General features: G+C 43.5%; 1 protein-coding gene across 9 annotated transcripts in view; it reads right to left on the bottom strand.

Annotated features, from left to right (window-relative positions):
* Positions 1-18,883, bottom strand: part of NUGGC (nuclear GTPase, germinal center associated) — a 1,501,499-nt gene that overhangs the window by 1,205,828 nt on the left and 276,788 nt on the right. For all 9 annotated transcript variants that reach the window (XM_069221057.1, XM_069221058.1, XM_069221055.1 and 6 more), the window contains one exon: positions 802-1,030. In XM_069221057.1, coding sequence (XP_069077158.1) covers positions 802-1,030 — 229 coding nt within the window. The remainder of the gene's footprint in view (positions 1-801; positions 1,031-18,883) is intronic.

Below are 18,883 nucleotides of genomic sequence, written 5' to 3'. Positions count from 1 at the left end.
CAATAAAAATAAAACATCTCCAATCTGAACTTGTGAATATACAATTTCTACCCCTTATAACCTCCAAGTAAACTTCACTATGCCTCTGAAAACAAAGTATTTCAATCTACACAATTCAACTGGCAACAAAGAACAATGCTAGTCTGAAAAGACACTTTTCTTCCCCCCCCCCCAATATTAACATTTGTAGATCTCCTGAAAGCCAATGCCTTGAGGACAGCACATCCTTATAAACAGTAAAAGGTCTAACAGTCTTGTATCACTGAGAACATTTTCAAACAAGTATCAACAATGCCTAAATCTCTAATTTGGATTTGCCTATGTTTTGGGGGTGCTTGCCAGGCTCCACCAATATAACTGCTGTCCAATCAAATACAAGTAGAGAACATCTATAGCGAGATGAAGCGAAACACCCCCAATATACACTGTTTTAATGAACTCTACAAGTATGAGTTCTAACCGCAAACACAAATTCTAGGCAGACCTTAATTGTATGTAAAATTTTACTTTTTTTTTAATTTTTTTTTCATTGTGGCATGGAAAAGATAAGGACTTCCATTCATAGGAGGATGTTCGCTCAAGAGAAAAGCAAATTTTATGTAGTCACAACTTTGACCATAACCAGCTGTTGCAAAACCCTGCATTCTGTAGTTTATTTACAAACCTCCCAGAAATTCTCAGTAATGCAGATATTTGTAAAAGTAAAAGAAACTTTGCATTATATTCCTGCCTCTTTGAATATAACCAACTACTGAAAAAGTAAACCCAAACCAGGAAGTTACTTTAAAATGAAAACAATACCTCCTCAGAAAGGAATTCCACCTCTGCCTTGTATTTATTCTCTTTTGAGCTTCGAGCAATCTCTACGACTACAGCCGTGCATGCCTGCATTCCAGAGGTGGGCAGGACAGCTTCTTCGTCAAGCAGGGCATTTAACAAGCTGCTCTTTCCAGATCCTGTATCCCCCACCACAGCAATGTATGTTTTGGAGGGCTCCTTTGTCTGCTCCTTTAGGTTTAAGATGGTATTACTAGAAACACAAAAAACACATTCAATAACTTTCATTGGTAATAAGTTGTAGAATTTGAAATGGTTTGAATTTAAACAGATGTAGGTGCCCAAAGGGAAAATGAGGGCAAGTTACAGTAACTCTTATTAGGTAGTAGTTAGGTCTTTCTTCATCTATATCTATAGGGTTCCTGTCTACAAGTTGGGAATCTGCATGTTTTCCTACACAACGAAAACTGGACAAAGCTTTAAGAGACAGAGGGCCTGAACCACACACTGAACTTTTGAATACATTTACACTTTTGAGCAACTTTATTCCCTCTTCGGTATTCACAAACTGCCTTGTTGTAGTAGCTTATACTTTTGTAGTAAGTCCAGCACTACAAATGACCAACTACTGGTACTGCAGCCCCCCCCCCATAACAATTCATGAAGGTAGGGGCTTAATATTAAAACCTCACAGGAAATAACGTTAAATTAAAATATTTAAAATAGTTTAAAAATGGATCAATATAAATTAAAAATAATTAATAAAAACAGTACATATTTATTATCCAATTATAAAGTTTTAATAATGTATGTTGAATTTAAAAAATAATATAACTATTTACATGCACATTGATTTTAAACATCACTTCTCATACTTATTATTCCACAAGATTATTTTCTCCTAATAATTTATTTTTAAGCATCAGAAAAATATGTCCAATTTAATATGTCCAATAATGTCATAGTGCTGCAGCATTTTGTTCTACATTTAAAGTAAATAAATACAATTAATTTACATTACAATTTTACCATAAAAATATTTTAAATTTTTTTAAATTATTAATTACGGGGTCAAAAAAAGAATATACAACAATAATAGAAAAAATATTACCACCATGACCATGGCGTTACAGAGACTCCGTAGGTCTGACTCAATTTATTTTTGCACGCAGTGCTATCGAGATGCAGCATGCAGGAAAGCCAACTCACTCCATATTCCCTATTGTGTACCTCTGTGAAGATGCCACACTGTCAAGAAGGAAATGGGGATGCAAAATCATTGCAAGCATAGGTCCCTTAGGTCAAATCCATGTGATGAAGTAAAGATATACTCATTGCAATCTGTCTCAGCTTAGAAGCACCACATGTATGGGGAAAATTAGGAAACAGTTGTTCAATCAAAAAAAGAGCATGTACTATTTTTGCAGGATTCCAGGAACAATCACTAAGATGATACCCTTTCCAATCAATCAATCAATCAATCAATGAGGCACTGCAAATTTCCCTTAAAATACCAGAAGTCACAAATTTCCAGAACTTCAAATTCATATTTACCATTTACAAGCATTGGTTGTGGCCTATTTAAAGCTTGAGACGAGTAAGAGGGAGATAATGTTTTAATGGGAGATATGAAAAAAAAGTGGGACCATCCAGGAAGAAGGAAGCTGAGCTTTACACATTGAACAAGGTATGTTGGCCGAGGATAGGAATACCTAGTCTTTAATTTTATAAGAAGGAGCTGGTTACGTACGTTGATCATTCTGCATGCTCCATTTAAATTTAGAGGCTTATAAATTTTGGACTAAAATTTCTCAGACTCATTTCAAGAATCTAGAACTACTGATATACAGGATCGCCTAAGAGTTCTGAAATACGTAGAGGATGGAGCACAGTCAAGGCAAAAACAATGCTGAAAACACATTAGGAGCAAAAGCAGAGTTATTTTAGGAAATTCAGCCGTTGGTATAGATTCATACAATTGATTTAGTAAGAGGAAATGTAACATCTTAAATATTTTTCAAGAGTTTCATTTAGCCTCTCTGTTTGACCATTCCCTTGAGGATGAAACCTGGAGGTCAAATGCTCTTTGGATACCCAGTTTACAATTTAAGAATATCCAAAATTCTGACACATTTTAAGGACCTCCAAATGCCACGAGTGTTTGATCAAAAGTAAACTTTGTTTCTTGGAATGTGGCAGGATTAAAGTCTAAACTACTGTTGCCCCCATTGGAATGTCTTTATGGATGCCTTTGATATTTTCTGCTGGAACCCTGGCTTGTTGAACCAGTATATAAACCGGGTTGCACAACTTACCATTTTCCTGCCATCCCTAGTAAAGCGGCCGTCCATCTGTGGGTCTTCTAATCTAGGTGAAAATTGCTCTACAGTGCTCACTGAAATGGTTGCCCACTGAGTTTTGAAATCTTAGGTACTAGCCTCAAGGGGCCAAGAAAAACCACATTGATATATTTAATATCTATGCCAGGGTAGCAAGGGGGGGCCTATTATTCCACTAACCTGCAATCTCTTGAGAATTTGCTGGGTGAGAGACCCAGCAATCACACCTTTATTGTAGCTGGGAATTTCAATGTTGCGTTCAAACCCCTTGGTTTGAGTGTCATGGGTGGTTGCTTGGAAGACAACGATTTTTGGCACATAGCCAAGCTTGAGCTCCCCCCAGTGAAGAAGTGGTACTAGGTTGCTTTGCAGCTGAAGGCCTTGTCCCTTGGCATAGGTCTTAGGGCAGCCAATGGAAGAACAAAGTCCGACAAGCATGCTGCTTGTACATTTATTCGTCCTCAGGGGAAGAGTTGTATCAACTATATCTTGATTGATCTTAGACATTGGATTTTGGTGGACAACAAGGTAGTCAGGAACCTGACAGCGACCATAACCACCTCTGCCTTAGTCTAGTGTCCTCAGGCGAAAGGGCGCAAACTCTACCATGGAGGTCCAGTCTTCAAACAACAGATGCCACTTAAAATGGTGTAAGATTGCCCTTTACAACAATATTCTCTGCAGCATTAGTCAAAATCTGGCATCTTGTGTGGCATCAATGGACAAGACGGATGAGGCGGGGTAGTTCTCTATCTTTATAGACATTCATAGTGGGTTCTTTAAAAGATTAGAGCTATCATTTACCATGCCAACTCCCCAATTTCCCCCTAGACCAACATACAGTGGTGGAGTCCAATGGTTTAATCAGGAATGTAGGCTGGCTCAGGCAAATTTAGTTAGGGCAATCAAGCTGAAAGATGGTTCCTACATCAGGACTTTGTGGAAAAGGTATAAACTGACACAGAGCTGGGATGAGGAAAGATGGTGGTCTATTAAGGAAGCCTGTAAACGTAAAAATTCCAAATCTTTCTGGTCTTTGGTAAGCAAAGGCAGTCATGGGGGTCTGCCCCCACAGGCAATAATATACAACCTTTGAATTGGTTTCATCCTTTTAATTCCCTTTGTAATGTGGAAAGTCTACCTTTGATTAGTCGTGTTCCCTCCCCTCCTATCCAGCTGGGCATTAGCAGCTGTGATGGTCTGTTCAACTTGGGCGACATACGAAATTCTATTCTATCGACGCCATAGTACGATTTAAAGCTGCTGGTCCTGATGGCATCTCTGGTGATCTTTTTCTGCACAAGAAAGATAAATGGGCCCAGTATATTTTAATGCTATCCAACGCAATTGCCAGGGAAGCACCGATACCCGAATCATGGAGGGGCGCAGAGGTGACACCTATCTATAAGAAGGACGATAGGTCTTCACCTGGCAACTATAGGCCCATCAGCCTTATAGACTCAGCACAGAAGGTGTTTTGTTGCGCTCTTCTATCAAAAATCGATGACTGGGTTACTGATCATAACAAGTTGTCACCATTCCAGGCTGGCTTCATGTCCCAAACAAGCACTATCGATCAGGTTTTCCGCTTTCTGCTCTTGTACTGGAAAGTAGTAGTGATTGGGAAGGGGAGCCTTTATGTAGCCTTTATGATCTGAAATCTGCCTTCGATCTTGTCCCCAGAGGTAATCTCTGGGAATTGCTTAATGATATAGGAATGCCTCCAGCGATTTTGGCTTTAGTTTGTAGTCTTCATGAAGTCAATTTTGCAAGAGTACGTTGGGGGAGGCAAGGCAAACTTACCGGTCCCTTAAGGGTTGCTAGGGGTGTACGGCAGGGATGTGTACTGGCTCCAACCCGTTTTTCCTTATACCTGAATCAGGTCGTCCAGTACCTCACCTCCCAGCCCTCAGATACTCCTGCCTTAGGCAAGGATAAAACTGTGACAATTCTGATCGCTGCTATTGAATCGTTCTAAAGAATTTTGTACCCTGAGAGGGCTAAAAATAAACACATAAAAAACAAAGGGGGTTATTCTAACTTTGGAGGAGTGTTAATCCGTCCCAAAAGTGACGGTAAAGTGACGGATATACCACCAGCCGTATTACGAGTTCCATAGGATATAATGGACTCGTAATACGGCTGGTGGTAAATCCGTCACTTTTCCGTCACTTTTGGGACGGATTAACACCTCCTCCAAAGTTAGAATAACCCCCTAAGTTTATGGCGATCAACCCACATAGATCTTATGGGGGGGGAACCACTCTCTGGGTGGTTTGAAATTAGAACAAGTCAAAACCTTTGAATACCTCGGTATCAAACTGTCAGACAAAATGTCGTGGAAAGCACATATCAACTATATGTCCTTGAAGTTTGGACAACTAGTTCGGGTTTTATCAAGGAGGCACCATTTAACTACTAGAAGACCTATAGCTGCAGCCCTTCAGATTTATGATATGAACTCAGTTAGCGCAGCACTCTATGGGGCGGAATTATGGGGATTTGAGAACCTTAAGGACTTCGCCCACATTAAACATATGTTCTTAAGAAAACTTGTGTCCCTGCCCCCCAAGTACTCCTCTTCTTCCCCTACACTTGGATATGCCTCGAAAACCATTAGCAGCCACAGACAATCTTAGACCATTGTTGTTTTGGAGGAGAATCATGGCGACACCTTTAAAAAGATCGCATGGGTAAATTCAGTAAAATCATCCTTGTTTGCCATCAGGTTGGGAGAGTCGTGGAACTGTCTCCCCTCTGGGCCTTTACCTTTCAAAGAAAGGGTGAGGTCCTGTTACTGGGGATGGGTAGTGCAGACGGAGTCTGTCCCTTCCGCTGTAGGGTGACTAACTAGTGAGTTCTTGGATTTCAAATACACTATGTTGTTGGAGCCTTAACTCGATGGTATCACGGATCCGAGCTATTGGAAGCTCTATATGCAATTCAGATTTGGCTGCCTTCCTCTTAATACATTCACGTCTAGATGGCAGAACAGGGCTCCCCCCAATTAGTACTGTCCTAGCTGTAGATGAAGCTTCGAGTCCATTGCTCACGTTTTCTTTGGAAGCCTTTATTATGATTCCCCACATAGAAAATCGCTAGTTCCAACTTGCAAAAGTTTGGGGCCATGAGGCTTTTAAAATCGGACTCCAGCTTACCTATTGCTATTGACAAGTTTCTTGGAGGTATGTGGCAAATTAGAAGGAAGCTGGTCAAAACCTCTTAGTCTCCCAAACCCTTCCTGTGGTTGCACTTGTACTTTTTACCTTGTTACTTATGAACGATATGCTGAACTGTATTGTTGCAATGGTCGTGCGTTTATTGGAATATCTTTTATGAAGTTCATTATTCATTGATGTGCTGTGAGACACTGGATGCCGAAATAAAGTATTTATAAAGGAGAAACTATCAGAGATCACCTTTGATGCCACTGCATGAATCTTAAAGATGTCCATATGGAATGCCATCACCATTGCTGATACATTTGGAATTTTAGGGACAGCAGAAAAATTTGCTATTTTAGAATACAAGTTTATAATGACTATAATCATGGTCTACCCCTCAGAAGAAGGACAATCAACAATAAAGTTTGTAAGAATTATATCCCAGGGTCAAGAGGGTAGGTATTTCAGTAATAACCCAGCTTTCCTTTGTGTTTCACATTTATTCGGATCCATTATTTCTTAAGAACAGATCATCTGTTATACTGTGATGAAGTGACAGCCACCAGAATTTTCTTTGAGTCGATTCTTCTGTGACAATTCTGCCCTTATGGCCAGAAGCCAAGGAGTCATGGCAAAACTGAAGAACAGTTTTCTGTAATCTCTCTTAGGGAATAAAGAGCATGTTACAAAAGACAATCCATCCTTTAACAGATTTTACTTGATATCTAGGAACACTGTTTAAAACAAGGGAAAAGAATCTTCTTGGTGTGCTGAATGAGGTTAAGGTAGAGATGAAGGCCTGAGAAAAAATGATCTTTTTGAATGGAGCTGAAATTCTCTAGTTCAGGGTACCGTATGGTTTACGAGTTGGCAACAGAGTTATGTCCAGGTATGCATGTAAAAATGAAGTCAAACTATTGGGGCAAAAGATGCCGACTGAGCTGGTTGGGTATTCCAACACTTACTGTGTTGCACAGCTGGACGTTTGGTGATTATAAACAGGTTGTCACCCAGAATTGAACACCTAAAAGGGTACGCTTCATCCAATAAAGTCTGATTTTATTTGTAAGAAGTTCATTTACAAAAAACAGTTAAGGTCATCTGAAGCAAATTTCAGTTCAAACTATATAACTGGATATTCCAAACCATCAAGACAGATATTCGGTTATGAAGAACAGAGGGTTGTACAAACTCATCTTTCAGTTCATTAAAGACTGTGTTGGCTTGATGATTGCACCAAAAGAGCTTGTCCTTCTTGCAAAGGTTAGTGAATGGAGAAACAATCTGGAAAACGTTTCAGAGAAACTTTAATGATTATTTGCCAGCCACAGGAAGCTCTGTATCTAATCCAACAAGAAAGTAGACAGACCAAAACTGTCTTAACCGTTTAAGAATCTATTGAGATTCCTTCCGAAGAAAGAACAAAACCCAAATATGTGACAGAATTCCTTTCAAATTGTCATTCATCAGGTTTATCCAGCAATTTTTCCTCCGTTAGTCATTGTAGGACTTCTTTGACATGTAACAAAAGGAGCCCAGGATTCCTAGAAAAGAGAAGACAACCATAGTTTGAGGGATCAGAAAAGACAATATTCATGAATCTACAATTTGTCAGCTGTGTTTATTACAAAATAAACTGTAGTCCCCTCTTTGGTCCAACTTCGTAAATATTTTTGTTCCTTGAAATGCTTCCAAAATATCAGAAATTAGGGGTGGAGGTTAGCGATCTTTGACCGTCACTGGATTAAGGCCCCTGTAGTCTATGTAGGGACGGAGTTCAGAGGCACCTTTCTCAGGAACAAAGAATAAAGAAGCCCCAGCCGGAGATTTGGATGGCACAATCAAGACATTCTCAAAATTGGCGTCTAAATATTCCTTATGGGCTAGTCAACAATATGACCTTCTGTTAGACATGTTAGCAAGCAAAGGTCTCAAAACCAGTCTCTAAAGCATTAATCTCTACAGAACAGTTTAAAGTTTCAACAGTGGCATGATCTAGTGTATGGCTCCAAGAATTACATGTTGAATTTGACAACAGAGTCAAACATACATGAGCCTAGATAGGTAGTATCAGGAAATCATAAGTTCAAATTGCCAAGTTGTAATTGCAACCTCAGCACAATGAGGCACTCTAACAGCACATATGTGTAGCCAAGAAATCAAGATGCAAGATATAAGATGTAATGCTGACCTGGAGGGACGAACCCCATCTGCCTACTAGGTCTGAAATCCTCATAGGCTGAGTCTTCCATCCAACAAATTATAGTATGCCCATGGAAGCAAGTACTTGTAAACATTTTGCTTCAGGAGTCGCTCCCTAGTACTGGCCTAGTATTGAACCTTATTGAAAAAGACCTGTTTCAGGGTAGTCTGGAAGGCATTTTTCAAGTTTTGTTTGCAAGCTGGCTTTTTAACAGCTAATAGTCAAGGAACAGATAACTTAAGAGTGACCACTCCCACTGCCATTCAATTTTAAAAACTTTGAGGGATGGACTTGGGGCCAAATTAAAGAACCTTGTACTGGTAGCAGGAGCTCCCTATTGCAAACTTTCTGTGATCCATGCCCAGTGCAACGTAAATATGTTAAGTAGAAATATGCATTGTGCAGGTGTCGTAATATTTGATGGAAAGCTAACATCCTGAATTTTCTCACCTTAACGCACTTACTGCATACTTAGGTTTAGATGATTGTGTATGAAGGGCCTGAGGAGTAAAATTAAGAGTAGGATGTTATGCAGCACTTGTGTCAACATTGTCTAGACACTGTGCTGAAGCACAAAAAAAAAAAACAACAACTCACCTGAAGGGGACTGAAATTAAGAATTAAGATGCTTGACAGACAAGGTTATAGAATGTCTCCTCATGCGGCCTTCACCTCAAACTTAGTGGGGGTGTGGATCCTGCTGAAAAAGTGTACACTTTTCATTCCGCGTCATACCTGGGTTGAAGGTCAGGAGAGATACATTGCCAGATGGGCCACTTGGAATGGAATAACCTTAAATGTGTGTGTAGTGTATGTTCCAACTACGTTTAAATCACAAACCCAGATAATTGAGGGATGTGCTACTCCAGTTCCCAGAAGGGACTCTTACTGGGGGCGACCTCAACTATATAACTGATGCAGAGGTGGATCTGGATCCCCCAGGAGAAAGAGAGCCCCCAATTCATGTGTTGTCAGACTTTCTGGAGGCTATGGGATTGAGAGGCATCCACAACTCTTAACCCTGGGGAAAAACAATTTGCATACTACTTGAGGTCCACCATACCACCACATTAATAGATTACTTCCTCACTACATATGCATCTTTAGCAGGCATCCGAGATGCCATGATTATGGCACAAGGAATATCAGATCACACATATCTTTGGATAGGGCTCAACAATCCTATTTGGGGCTAGGGGTGAATGGGAATTAGACCCTTAGAACCTAATAAACAAAGGTATCATGGACAGCATAAGGGAGGGGGCCAAATTGTATTTCCAAGAAAATGTGGGGACGGTGGAGTCGGTAGTCACGCTGTGAGAGACCTATAAGACAGTCCTGCGGGGCCAGGCAATGTTGCGGTTATTGGGGGGAAAAAGGAGGAAAAGGGAATCAGAGGGTAGGCTAGCAAAGATATTAAAATTGGAGGCCAAATGGGGAGCCCCATTCACACCGGGGAAGCATAGCAAGCTTCGGCTCAAGCAAAATGAGTACAGGGAACTGGTAGAGAATACAGCTCCCAACTTTGCCCTTGCCACCCTAAGGAGGGTGTATAAGGTTGGAGATTAGGCAGGATGGATACTGGCTTGGTTGGGTACAAAAGGGTGAGAGAGAGAAGCTGGGTCCAAAAACTTTGTACAGAGATTTTTTTTGTGTGGGGTGGGGAGGGAGGTAGCAAAAGAAATGGGGAAACTGCAGAAGAATTTGCAAAATACTATAATTTCCTATATAGCAAGTCCACCACAAGATACAAAACTGATATTAGTGAGTTTTTAAGTGATATCAATGTGCAGGGGGAATCACAGGCTGAGGCGAGACAGGTCATGGAAGAAGATATTGGCAAAGAAGAGTGTGGGAGAGTCAGGCGGAAATACAACTTCAGAGGCTTGCTTGTTTTGCAAATTTTTATATCAAGAACAACGTATGGCTTGATATCTCATATGTTTGCAATGATGTGTTTCAAACCAAAAAGGCTAAAGAACCATTGCAATATGCGAGCATTGTTACTTTTTTGAGACATCCAGTCCAAGCAAGCATGGTGTATAGAGTGGACTCCCCTCTCTCAAGATAGTACCAGTGCGACTCAATAGCCCATTTGATGGCTAGTGCTTCTTTTTCTATAACGGCAGAATTCTTTTCGCGGGGAAAGAGTTTCTGGCTAATGTACACAATAGGACTTTCAATCCCAGATTCATCTTTTTATGATAGGACTGAACCGAGACCTACTACAGAGGCGTCTGTTTGCAGGATGAATGGTTGTGAGAAATTGGGGCTGCGAAAGACAGGTTCTGACTTGAGGGTAATCTGTAACACATGGAAGGCTTATAAGACTTGCTGTGAGGGATATCTTAAGCCTTGTTCTGCTTCTCTATTGTTCTTCAAGAGGGTGGTCGGTGGTGTGGCTATCTGAGAGAATCTTGGGATGAACCTCCTTTAATAGCCAAACAAACCAATGAAGGCTTGAAGGTCTCTCTCTGTCTTCGGGAAAGGCATCTGCAGGATAGCCCAAAAAAATGTCTAGCTGGGGCTGCATGAGGCCTTCTCCTAATAAATATCCTAGGTGCTTAACACGTTTTGCTGCTAGATGGCTTTTTATGGGGTTCACCTCAAGACCAACATACCCTAACACCTGTAAGACATTCCTTACAAGTTTTATGTGGGCTTTCCAAGAAGGGCTGTATATGATTATGTCATCAATGTAGGCAGTTTTGTGGGATTTTAAGATGGTATTCAACATTCTCTGAAGGTGGCAGGGGCCCGGGGTAATACAACTGGGAGAACTGTAAACTGGTACAAACCTCTTGTTGTGGAAAAGGCTGTTTTCTCCTTATCCCTAGGTTTAAGATGGATCTGCCAATATCCTTTACATAAGCCCAGGGTGCTGGTGTATTTAGCATCACCAAATCTCTCGATCATCTCATCAAATGAGAAACGGGGTAGGTATCAACACTGGAAATCTTGTTTACCGCTTGAAAGTCAATGCAAAATCATATGTAGCCATCTAGTGTTGGTACCAATGCAATGGATGAGATCCATTCACTCATAGCAGACTCCATAACTCCCATTTTCAACATATTCTGTATCTCCTCCTCGATAGCCTGACTGCAAGCTTCAGATACTCTATAAGGCTCAAGGCATACTTTCAGTCCAGGTTCAGTTATTACAGAATGATATATTATACTAGTTATGCGCGGGGTTCTGGAGAACACCCCGTGATAAGGCTCCGATTGGTCAGTCAATTCCTGCTGTAATTAAACCGCAGGATTGGGGGCAATACGCTGTAAATCAGGTGCTCTCTTCTTTGCAGTAGCCCCAATCAGGACCAGGAGATGGATCTTCCCATTTATTTAGCGAGTTCATGTTACAAATTTGTGACTCTTCTCTTTGTTGAACTCCACCCTACAAGTCACCGGGGTCACCCGTTAGAATATTATGAATTGACCATGCATTGGCACAACACTGTGTTCTTAAGTAGGAAACAATAAGAGCATCGGATCTCCTACCTCAAACACAGAGTTTTGAATTTATATCGTACTGTACTTTCTGGGTTTGCTGGGCTTGTTCTACATTCATTCTCGTCATCTAGCAGATCTGGCTAAGATGAGTCTTTAAACAGGTAACATAATTCAATGATGGTCTGGTATTGTCTTTCTCCTGTTCCCATGTTTCCTTGACCATGTTTAACAGGGTTTGGGGATTTCGGCCTAACAATAACTCAAAGTTTAAGAAGCTAGTACTGCTATGCTCCTTGCATCTTATAGGAAATAAAGCTAATAGTAGCATCCGTTGCCATTTCCTTGCTTCTAGATAATTTTTTTTATTTTTTTTAACATATTCTTCAGAGTAGCACTGTATCGCTCTATAAAGCCATCTGACCGGGGATGGTAGGCCCCAGTACTAATCTACTTTATGCGCAGCTGGTCTCATATTTGTTTTCGATGAGTTTGGAAGTAAACAAGGTTCCCTGGTCTGTTAATCTCTTTGCGAAAACTCACCCTTGAGAAGAGCTATATCATGGCCTTAGCGATTTGAGTTGTATTAGGTTGGCGTAGAGGGACCGCTTTTGGATATCGGGTGGCGTAATCTACCATTACTAGAACGTATCGGCACCCACTGCAAGAAGGAATCAAGGGTCCTCTATTATCATCCCTATTTGAGAAAAGGGTTCTTCGGTCACAGGTAGGGGAAGCAAGGGGTTCTCATATGATAATATTGGCTTTTGTTTGACAGACCAGACATTCCCAGCAATACTTCTTGCCCAGACTATAAATACTTGGTCAACAAAACCTGACCAATATTGCCTTCTCTGTTTTCTCAGGTCTGAAATGACCCCTAAATAAATGGGTATAGGCCAACAAATCGACTATCTCTAAATGGTGTAGGTATGAGTGATTTCATAGGTTTGTTTAGTGTAGTGGGGCAATGGTCATTCTCCAGGTCAAGAAGCCGGTGATAATGATGTTCTCTTTTCCTTTTCTTTCTCCAGGTCTTGGGAGGTGGTTGCCGCCGCTAGCACCTTCAAGAAGACAGGAAAAGAAGTGGGAAGTACACTGGTCTCAAAATTATTTGATTCTTCCTTCACCAAAATTCCAGTGGTCTTAAGGAATTTGTGACTTTTCTCCACTCCTTTGTCCAAGAGGGCCTTTCCAACCAAACTTGTCTTCAATGCTGCCACTGGTCAAGTGCTTCAAGGCAGTGGTGAGATAGTCAACAGTGAAAAGACCCAAGCTTAGGGTAGTCCACTGGGGCCCTCAACTCAAAAGGCTGTTATCCAGACAGACCCCCAATTCCCCTCCCTTCTTTCATGTGTTAGTCATGTCCATGGCACTTACCGCACTGCCACAACTTTCCTGAGTTGTGATTGGCTTCTGCACGTCCTCTGGCAGCGTTCACCAGTCCTCATATCAAGTCTCCAGGGGGTGATCAGGGGAGTCGGCTTCTTTGGGCCTCTCTCCCAACCTTCCAGGTTTGCGATACGCATCCTTATAACGTTCTGGTTCCTCTCCTCTGCTGGTGCTCGGCTGGTTTGCTCCTTTGGCGTCCTTCCTTTCTGAATCGCTTTGGGGATTCAGCTGTACACAGTCTTTCTGGTCTGACTCCGTTTTCTATCTTGTGAGTCCACCCATTCTCCCCTGAAGGGAGAAGTCAGTTTTTATTGTTGGTGGTGGTTCCTCCTCTAATCTGCTGTCCTTTCATTTTTTTCTCTTGGGTTCTCACAGCATTGCAAGAGGAGCTAGGGAGAAGCATTGGTGATCTCTACAGAGAAGGAGGAGAAGCAGGTGGGGTATTTTCCATAAAAAGATCGCACTGGCTATTAGGGACATTCAGATGAGGATAGCCTAGGGCCTAGGGCCTGAATCTTCTACCAACAGAACTCTCTAAAAGAATTGCTGAGCAAGTTGGACCTGTATGTGTGCAAAATGTTTGGAGACGATGGGTGTCAGGGTGTCCTCCCCATGGCCAAAGGTGAGCTTCCACTGTAGCAATCCATAAGGAAGAGAAATCACATACACACTGGGCCTCCTACAGGCTGATATTCCTTAATATAAGGTGTATAAAATTATTGTCAAACACCTGGCCACCCGATTGAGAAGAGTCATACAGACGTTAATATACCCTGATCAGTCGGGTTTTGGGCCAACTACAGGGATATGGTTGAATCGGACAGTTATATGCTCACAATGAGAGTACAAGGACAGGGACTGAACCAGGGGTAGCCCAGTCGCTGGACACAGTCAAGGCCTTCACCATTCTTGAATGGGAGTATCTGTGAGGGGTACTTGAGAGGATGGCTTTAGTCCTAACTATAATGGATGGGTTAAACTACTGTACAGCGAGCCACTGTTACAGATGAAAGTTGATGGGGTACAGTTCAGCCCATTCTCTCCGCATCGGGGCACTAGGAAAGCATGCCTGTTATCACTGATGTTATTTACACTGGCAATGTAGCCCTTAGCTTGCTAGGTGCAAGATGACCGACTGGTGAGTCATCTGCACTGGGGAGCAGGATAGGAGGATACAATCTCCCTACACGTTGATATCTTCCTGTATTTGCGTAATCCTGAGGTCTCTATTTCCTGACTACTCCATATCTTACATTATTATGGGACCTACTCAGATACAAAAGAAATTAGGGGGAAAATAAAACAATCACAGGGTTTGTAGAGTGCACAGCTACTCAGAAAGTGTCCCGGTGCTAGACCCTTCTCTAAGTACGCAGGACCACAAGGCAGAATCTTCCAGAAGGACTGGTGGTGGAGGAAGTAGGATTCAAATATTTTGGTCTCCACGTTACTAGGCAGCCTGATTGCTTCATCTCAGTCAACTTCTACTAGCGGCAATGTATAAAACGATTATCCTGCCGAAACACCTTCCGTGCTGCAAAATACGCCATACTGAGTTCCACCCAAGTTTTTGTTAAGGTGATCAACCAAACAGTTCAGCAGCTTTTAAGGGTTGGGGGGATGGCCAGGATTGAGATCAACAAACTCACAAGGGGATGGAGTGATGGTGGCATTACCATCCCTGATTGGGAGAAGTACTATTGGGCTTCCCCAATTGATAATTATCAGTGACTGGGCCTTTGCCCCTCTGACGGAGCCATCAGTCAGGGCGGATCGCAGGAATCTGTGCCTCTGGGCTTCCCAGGTTCATTATACTCCAGAAGGGCTTGCAGGTCTCTCTCACCTTTGACTAGGGTTACAGCTTAAATATTGTGGGCTGCAAATAGGGGTTGGCTGGGAAAGCCAATAGAGATGACCCCGCTATGGTACAACAATATGCTTGCTGACAATTTCAGAGCCGCCACCACCAACTCATCAGAAGCACCAAAAGAAAAGCAATAAAAGAGAATCTCCTCACACGCACACAACAGCAAAGAACTTTTCAGTATCATCAAAGAGTTCGCCCAACCCAACTTTGAAACAGCAGACATCCCAACCTCACAAATCCTCTGTGTCAGACTCAACACCTACTTCCACCAAAAAAAGCCCATCTATAACAGCTTCAACGAGGACAACTTAGGCGCAGAACCCCCTCCACCGGAACCCGAAACCAACGATCACCAACTGGACCCCCCTCACCAGCGAAGCCACTCTGAAGACGATGAAGTACATACACTCTGGGGCCCCAAAGGGACCCTTGCGACCACCACATCTTCAAGAGCTGCTGACATCTTCGCCCCCAAGCTCCGCCTCACCATCAACCGCTCCCTAGCTGACGCCTCCTTCCCCGACGACTGGAAACTCGCCGAGATCAACTCCCTCGTCAAGAAACTCCCGGCAGACCCCACCGACCTCAAATACTTCAGGCCCATTTCACTGTTTCTTTTTCCAGCGAAAGTCCTCTAGAAAGCCATGAACAGCCAACTTGCCACTTTCATCGAAGACCACAACATCCTCAACGCTTCCCAATCCGGATTCAGAAAAAAAACATAGCTCTGAAACAGCCCTCCTGGCCACAACCAACAACATCTGCTCCCTGCTGGACAAGGGAGAGACGGCGGCATTCATCCTGCTAGACCTATCGGAGGCTTTCGACACAGTCTCCCACCACACCCTGATACGCAGACTTCACAAAGCCGGCATCAGAGACAAAGCCCTCAACTGGATCCACTCCTTCCTCTCTGGCAGAACCCAACGAGAGACTCTCCCCTTTCCTCTAGGACCCCATTCCGACCACCTGTCGAGTCACCCAGGGATCCTTCCTCAGCCCTACTCTGTTCAACGTCTACAAGGCCCCACTGGCCACCATTGTTAGGAACTACAGAATCAACATTGTCTCCTACGCCGACACCAAACTCATCCTCTCCCTAGCCAAAGAACCCAACATAGCCAGACAAAACTTCCGCCAAGGCATGGGAGCAGTAGCCAACTGGATGAAAAACAGCTGCCTCCAACTCAACTCAACACAAACCAGACAGAAGTTCTCATTATGGGCCCCCAACCCGACGGGTGGAACGACTCATGGTGGCCACCCACCCTCAGAAACCCGCCCACCCCCACAAACCAAGCCCGAAACCTCAGGATCATCCTGGCCTCCAATCTCAACATGGACCGCCAAATCAGCTCAGTCACATCCACCTGCTTCCACACCCTCCGCCTTCTACGCAAGACCTTCAAATGGATGCCCCTGGAACACAGAAAGACCATCACACACTCCCTCATCACCAGCAGACTGGACCACGGCAACGCGCTCTATGCCGGGATCAACAAGAAACTCACCCGCAAACTACAGAACATCCAGAATGCCGCCGCCAGACTGGTCCTCGACCTGCCTTGACAGTGCCACATCTCAGCACCTGCGAACACTTCACTGGCTTCAAATAGAAAAAAGAATCACCTTCAAGGTCCTCACCCACGAACCCAAAGCCCTCCATGACACCGGACCAAACCTACCTGAACAGTCGACTAAACTTTCACGTACCCCCACAAGTCCCTTCGATCAGCCCAACTCTCTCTCGCCGAAGTACCCCGAATCAGGAAAACAAGAACAGGTGGACGCTCTTTCTCCCCCATCACAGCCAGGGCCAGGAATACCCTCCTGCTACACCTCAGACAGACAACCCCCTCCTCAACTTCATGAAGGAGCTGAAGAAATTGTTTTTTTTTGGAGAACCACCTCACTGATAGAAGCTACAAGACCCCCCTCCCTCAGCGCCTTGAGACCCTTACGGGTGAGTAGTCACCCTCTATAAGCCTTGGTTCCTTGATTGATTGATTGACCTGGGGAGGCTCAGAGCCTTTTTTAGTTGGGACTTGATCAGCATTTCAACATTGGGGGATATGTGGAGAGGGTAAGATCTGGCCTCCTAGAAGGCGTTGCAGGAGGAAATCGAAATGGCACCAAAGGAAGTCTGTTGGTACCACCAACTGCTTCATGCACTGCTGGTGTATGTGGGCCGGGGCATGCCAACTCTGGCGGGAGTTAGCACTTCCACCCAGGAAGGGCTTTGTTCAGCATCCCAGAGGGCAGACACCCTTACCCCAAGGATGTAGATTTGTGTCTGACAGTGGTAGGCTGGTCAGGACCGGTCAGCAACCATACCAGGGTAGTTAGCTTTTGCAGAGGGCACCTCTAAGGTGACTCCTGGGTACATTTTATAATACATCCAAAACTGGTACCTGTATGGATTTAAAATTCTGAGTTGTTTGATACAAAACAACCCAGGGTTAAGAGTGACCATCATGTAGCTGTGAAACTCTTATTGACCAGTATCCAGCACATATATAAAAAAGTCTGCTCTGTTCACTCACTATGTCCCAGGTTTGGCAAGGACACCATGGGAGAATATTGCTAATGCAGATATGCCCTGACATACAGTATGGTGCACCCTGCCATAGGGCTGTAAGGCCTGCTAGAGGTGTGTCTTAACCATAGTGTATGCAGTGTATAGTGGACATGTCACACAGGCAGTGTGTCATGTCAAATTTGAGCTTTTGGTTTGCAACAGAGCACACAGTCCACAGTGGAAGGACTCTGTGCATGGCCTTAGGGGGTGGCACAATCAGTGCTGCTGCACTCATGGGCCTACCCTTAGTACCCCATGCACTGGTACCTAGTTATCATTTACGAGGGACTTATAGTGTCAGCTAAAGATATTGCCAATTGTGCCAATGCATCACAACAGTTTAGGAAAAGAGCTCTGGCCTGGGGATCCCGGTTAGCAGGGGCTCTGGCCACTAACAACTTCTAGGCTACATCACATACCAGGCAAAAAGTGGAGTCTAACCATATCAAAAAGAGGCCTTTCCTCACACATTGCTCATGGACTGTGGGTGTAAGCACCTGGAAGCAAAGTATGGGCACTCAGCATTTTCAGGAGTAGCAAATAGGTCTAAGATCTAGTTTGCCTACAAAAGGACATATGAAGAAGCGGTGGGTGGAGTGCCCACTTGTGGACTTGTTTATGAGTTCTGCTGAGCATGTCCGCATAGTCATTCTCCACTCCTGTCAAATCCGCTGCCAACAGGTGAACGTTGTTGCAGGATTGCCAGTGCCAGATCTTCAGAGGCAGTGCAGAGAGTTTGGGGGTGGGGCAGGAGTGGGGTCACTCCACTTCTGGATGCAGTATTTGGCGGTCATGTTGTCAGTCTTTATCCAGATGGGTCTGCCCCAAATTAGTGTGAAGAGTGGTCTGAGGGCAAAGTAGGTGGTTAATGTGGTCCAGGTGCCTTAAAAATGTCATGTTTAAAGAGCCCAGTGTTTATGGTGGTGTGTAGTGCTCCACGAGACACAACTAAGTGGTAATTGTTACTTGTGGAAGGGGGTCTTTAAAGAACGGACCAAGCAACAGACTGTTAGTGTTCCACTATAGCATTGACTGCTGAGCCCTCATTACCAAAATTAAATGTTCCCAGTGCCCACTGCCTTAAGACGCACTCCTGGAGCAGTCACAAGTG

Source organism: Pleurodeles waltl, chromosome 2_2 (genome assembly GCF_031143425.1).
Source record: "Pleurodeles waltl isolate 20211129_DDA chromosome 2_2, aPleWal1.hap1.20221129, whole genome shotgun sequence".
NCBI classification, from domain to species: Eukaryota; Metazoa; Chordata; class Amphibia; order Caudata; family Salamandridae; genus Pleurodeles; species Pleurodeles waltl.
Note: the sequence above shows the minus strand (reverse complement) of the source record. Positions and strands in the feature narration are given on the sequence as shown.